This window comes from Schistocerca americana, chromosome 4 (genome assembly GCF_021461395.2).
Source record: "Schistocerca americana isolate TAMUIC-IGC-003095 chromosome 4, iqSchAmer2.1, whole genome shotgun sequence".
NCBI classification, from domain to species: Eukaryota; Metazoa; Arthropoda; class Insecta; order Orthoptera; family Acrididae; genus Schistocerca; species Schistocerca americana.
Window position 1 is genome coordinate 240704048 of NC_060122.1, and position 6000 is coordinate 240710047.

The 6000-nt window shown below is 38.0% G+C and overlaps 1 protein-coding gene across 1 annotated transcript in view; it reads left to right on the top strand.

The window, feature by feature from the left end:
- Window positions 1-4518, top strand: part of LOC124612315 (structural maintenance of chromosomes protein 1B-like) — a 59896-nt gene extending 55378 nt beyond the window's left edge. Inside the window, exon 4 of the mRNA XM_047140439.1 lies at window positions 4339-4518. Within this exon, the coding sequence (XP_046996395.1) occupies window positions 4339-4470 (132 nt within the window). The 3' untranslated portion in view covers window positions 4471-4518. The remainder of the gene's footprint in view (window positions 1-4338) is intronic.
- Window positions 4519-6000: the final 1482 nt, after the last annotated feature.

Sequence of the window (6000 nt, forward strand, 5' to 3'; positions counted from 1 at the left end):
GCCATTATCTTAGCAGCTGCCAACGAGATGCAGGAAGGCATGAGGAGTGCTTTGTTTGGATCTGATTTTTCAGAGATTGTTGACACAGCGGCTGGAGACAGCGGTCATGTTTGTGTGTTTGTCTATTTTTACGTGCCTGTCTGTGGCTCAGAGATCATCTTTAAGGAGAGTTGCTACCTACTCTCATTAATATTGATTTTCAAGTGTTTGCGCAAGTTGTCTGTTGTATGGATTGATCACCAAGGTCTCATTTCATCAACATACAGTCTGTGACACATGAATAGCTGGCCACACGTGTGGATTCCTGTGATGGACCAAAATGCAAGCCATTTCTGCAGGTACCTCTAATGGATCAGGGCTGCAGATCTGAAGCCCATCGTGCACTAATGTGCAGGCCCTACCCATCGCATCTAATCTCACCGATCTGCCCTTAGACCTGATCTGTTTGTGTGTGGCTTAATATGGTGGATTTTCGTCATTTATTCTTGGACCCCTCAGCAGGCCAGAGACCATGGGCAATGGATTTCAGTAGTTGCAACTGTCTCACCGCAAGTACATTGTACAGTGTGGCATTTTATAGATATTTTATTTCTTGTAGTACATTTTGGCAATTAGAAAGTACTTTATATATTAGAAAGTATGGACAATAACAAGAAGAAAATTATGGCAGTGCTGGCTGTTTGTACACCATATACTCATATATTTCTGGAAAGAAAACATTTTATTGGCGGTCACTTATAGTGTTGGTTTACAACTCTTTCCTGCTTTATCAGTGTTTATACGACCCGGGAGATCTGGGAAAATCCCAGGAATTTTTTCGTCCAGGAGAAAACCAGGAAAAACCCAGGAATTTTTTAGAATTCCGGGAATTTTTCATTGTTTTTGTTTTCAGTTAAAATTTTTGTAATTTTGACTGCTAAAAACTGATACTCTAATAAAGAGTATTACTGTATCCCGCTACTGCAGAATGATAATGCAGCAGTAAAACATGAACAAGAGGAAAAACGAAAATAAAACTTAAATTGCAAAGAAAATGCGCCATATACAACAAGAAAACAGTGCTCATACAAGCGTCTGCCAACAGCAAAATGTCTCAAGGCTTAAGGAAGACTCTGCAATGCTTCGTAACAACAAATTTCTTTCCGATGTGCGTGACCTCACAACTGTTTACATTAGATTCGTTTTAACAGTTACGAGTGGGATCATGCGCATGCACAGTTGAGTAGTACCTCCTCCCGCTTCTGGCTACAGAATTGTGGCCGTTGGCTGTGAAAGCAGTCGCAGCAAGCAGCTAGATGCTACCAGGAAAAATGTTTTGCAAAGCGCCTAGCATCCACTGCACGTTGGTCTATCGATTATTCATATGACTTTGAAACACATCCCTGTCGATTTTCGAACACATTCTAAGTTGATTTCTTAATGACTCATAAGTTGATTTGTGAATGCGTACATAGTGATTGGGGGGGGGGGGGGGGTCGCCACTATTTAGTATTGCCCCGGCTCGGAAATATCGTAGATCCGGGGCTGATGCGCAGAGCAGTCTGACAAAGTGGGGAAGTGGGTAATCTTCACGTGACCCGTGTTTACATTTAGTGGTTTCGCTGTTCTCTCTTTGTTTACGGCTCTCATGTCAAATGAAAACAAAACGGTTTTCTGTGGCTGGGAGCTATCAAGTGAATTAAAGTACGTTCACGTAATTACGGAAGGCTAAACTATGTTATTAGTTTCAGTTTTTATTTTATTTCCATACTTCTGACAGTCAAGAATTAATTCCTTTGCAGAACAGTGAAGTAATTTTTGTCAATTTGAAAGAAATTTTCTTTTATTAATCTTTTCTGCTGAGGCAGTCAATATATTTGAAACGAAGTGTTTAATTCCACACTGTTGGCTAGTTTCAACTGTTTGCTGCATTTCAAGTGCACGTTTTCATCTTCTAGCATGTATATATATGCCATAATAAAGCACCAAACATAATACAGTACTGGTACTCCAAGAAGATTTAGATCTTGAAAACATCACTGAAAAGCTTACTATCAGTTCGAGGCATACTGCACTGGGAATCTTGACATACAAATGTGCACTTTAAATGTGCACATTTCAGTATGGGTCACAAAATTCCGATGCTCTTGGAGTATCCTCTGATGTCTTGTTTCTTTTATGACATAATGTAAGATTTTTTAATGTTTAACACTTACGAACATACGGGCCTCCAATGTCATCATAGCTGCGCAAGCTTGGTGGCGCCTGTTACCTGGCACACTCTGGCAACTGCTGAAACGAACCTATTTCTAACAGGTTGCAGGAAAATAGTGCGAATGATTGTTTGAAAAGCGTTACTTTCAAAGTAAATTTCCTTTTGTGCAAGTTGAACTATGAGTGAGAATATACGATGAATTTCTTAAATCAGAGAGCATATGACTCTGATTTAAAAATCAACTCCTTGATGACTAGCCATTTACACGAATTTCGAGCCCAGAAGATCAGACATTTAGGTAGTTATTGAAATTTTACTGGTGCATTTGTGTGATATATCTTAAAGTGTAATACACGCATAAAAGACCAACATTGTATGTGAAAGCTAAGCTTCTCTTGCAGTGTATTAACCGTAGAAACCAATATTATATGTGAAAGCTTTGCTTTTCTTGTAGCAACTATGTATATTAGCGTAAACCATTAACATTTCCTGTTTGTGTGTTCGCACTACTTAACAGTGATGTTGCTATTGGCTGACTACATCACATGTCCTAAGCTCTGAATATCCACTGTTATCGGCTGGCAGGATCACGTGGCATGAGCTATGACTGGCTTACAAAAGCGCATCGCAATCTTTATTTCAATGCTTTCGAAAGTAAAACGTAGTGTTCGGTGGAATTCGAATTTATACTTTCATAATACAAAAATGTGCAGCGTACCTCTTTCCAAAACGTGTCTTTTTCCCTGAGTTTCGTTTTCTAAAGTGCCGGGAAATTCTACGCCCTTGTATAAAACCATAACCATTCAAAGGTATGATAAGTTATACAGTTCCGAGGGAAAATATACTGTCAGTTAACAGGGAAAAAGTATGTTTTCACCTGGGAGAAAATGTATTTTTAACCGGGAAATCCGGGAATTTTTGTTCCTTGTCCGTATATACACCCTGTTTATACACTTCTTTCAAGAGGTTTACTTTTTTCCAAGGTTATTTCAGAATTCAGTGAAGGTATTTTAAATCTATCTTGTGACTCCAAGGAAATGCATATTTTTATCATCAGATGTGTTTCATTTTATTGAAATAATAACAACAGTGGTCCTGATGAAACACATATACCATCTGGCTTGCTTTCCTTATCTGAAAGCAGTTCATTACCAAAGATGTTGATGTTAGTATTTAAGATTTTTGCTCAGACGGGGGAGAAATACAGAAGTCCTTACTTTTTTTGGTCAGCATATGTCTTTACTTACAGTTGACATCCCAAATTTGTCAGGGAAAAATTCTAAAACTTGTCTGGAAATCGGGGAAATATCAGGGAATTTCACTTGAGGAAACATGTGACAACTCTGAATATTGTAAACTGGCTACCCTACATTATTTTGTACATCTAAGTCTTGTTAAGATAAAGCTGAATTTTGATCGCTAATAGTGTAAAAATATTTGGTGATTATTTGAATATGATAGAGGGAAACATTCCATGTGGTAAAAATATATCTAAAAACACAGATGATGTGACTTACCGAACGAAAGTGCTGGCAGGTCAATAGACACACAAACAAACACAAACATACACATGAAATTCAAGCTTTCGCAACAAACTGTTGCCTCATCAGGAAAGAGGGAAGAAGAGGGAAAGACGAAAGGATGTGGGTTTTAAGGGAGAGGGTAAGGAGTCATTCCAATCCCGGGAGCGGAAAGACTTACCTTAGGGGGAAAAAAGGACAGGTATACACTCACGCGCACACACACACACACACACACACACACACACACACACACACACACACACGCACACACACACATATATCCATCCGCACATACATAGACACAAGCAGACATTTGTAACGGCCTTTACAAATGTCTGCTTGTGTCTTTGTATGTGCGGATGGATATATGTGTGTGTGTGTGTGTCTCCGAGTGTATACCTGTCCTTTTTTCCCCCCTAAGGTAAGTCTTTCCGCTCCCGGGATTGGAATGACTCCTTACCCTCTCCCTTAAAACCCACATCCTTTCGTCTTTCCCTCTTCTTCCCTCTTTCCTGATGAGGCAACAGTTTGGTGATTATTTCTAAGACAAACATTCCTGAATTTCAGTTTTTTCATTTTCATTCTGTGGTGCAAAACTGTATCTTTTCTCTTTCCTTTCAGCATATCTTCAAAGAACATTTAGTTACCAAAGTCATAACACTCAATTTAAGTTTGTATCCGAAAGATGGAGAAACACAGTTGAAGAAACTAATAGAAAAATCACAAGCTGTGAGAGAAAAGGAAGGTCAATAACCAGTGTTATCATACGCAGATAGAAACAATGTAGGACTCTTCAGCAGAAAGGGGAATTTAAATTATCAGATACATTTTCTTAAGTTCTGTTATTGAGAGTAATTTGAAGTGCCTTACTGTTACCTTCTGTAAAATATACGAACTGTTGTCAGTAAACACGGATGAATAGAACTTATAAATTCCATAGATTTATATGCAGTTGTTTGGAATACTAGTATGTTCCTTCTTTCCTATCAACTTACACAAGGTTAATGATGTTATGATACTTTAAGCATGAATATTTTGGATTGATTTTTTAATCAAGTGTAATGAAAAATGGTACTTATAAAGCATGAGCCTGATGTGGGCACTGCAAAAAGAGCAGTCAAAGTTGCATGAGAACTGAGTGCGGCATATCTATTTTGGCTGTTTGATTAGTGATTTACTGAAACATTTCCTCCCTATTTATAACGCACTTCTGTCAGTACATAATATTTTTCTTTCTTATTTCAATACACTGAGCATGGAAATTGGAAGTCAGTTTAGATGTTGTAATATTTTGTGTTTCTTTTAATATATATTCTACAAACATTTTATTCCCGCAATTTTCTAGGATGGGATTTCCTAAATTTTTTCTTTTTTTGATTTTGCATTTCATTATCTGTTTAACATTAGGCAGCATGTATATGTATCTGTATTTGTTTAATGGTTTTCTTGACTTTTCTCTGTTCAAATGTCTTTTTCCTATATAACTACAACCGTGAATATTTATCTATGATTCATTTTATGTTATTCTGATTGCATATATCATTTACAAGTAACCATTTTGTAAAACCAGCTGCCTGACAATAGTGTCTTACACTATTTACGAGGTATGTCCACAAAGTAAGTTCTGTTTGGTTATATAAAACAAACGTGTACAGTTACAGAAAAAATATTTATTGTACAAAAATCTACAACTGTTAAACTACTTTATTATAGAGCTTCTGAAATTTTGTAGGCTCTTGTCATAACGTGGCACAAGTTTTTGTATGCCTTCTTCATAGAAGGTTGCCACCTGCATATTCAGCCATGTGGTAACTTGTTTTTTCAGATTGTCATCATCGTTGAAGTGTTGACCACCAAGGACAGATTTTAGATTTTAGGTGTAAGAAGAGATGAAAGTCACTAGGAGAGAGGTCCAGGCTGTACGGAGGGTGATCAAACAAGTCCCAGTGAAATTCACGTAAGAGTTGTTTGGTCACATTCGCCGTGTGAGGTCAGGCATTATCGTGGAAAAAAACACCACCTTTTGACAGTAATCCTCGGCGCTTGTCCTGTATCGTGCGGCGCAATTTCTTAATGGTCTCACAGTGACCATGTGCATTGATTGATTGGCCTCATGGTAAGAAATCAATCAGCAAATTGCCTTTTCTGTCCCCAAAAAACAGTGCGCATGACTTTTCGAGGTGTCAAGATTTGCTTAGGCTTAACCTTCATTGGGGATGAAGGGTGCCTCCATTCCATTGATTGCCGTTTTGTTTCAGGGGTGTCTTACGATACCCAAGTTTC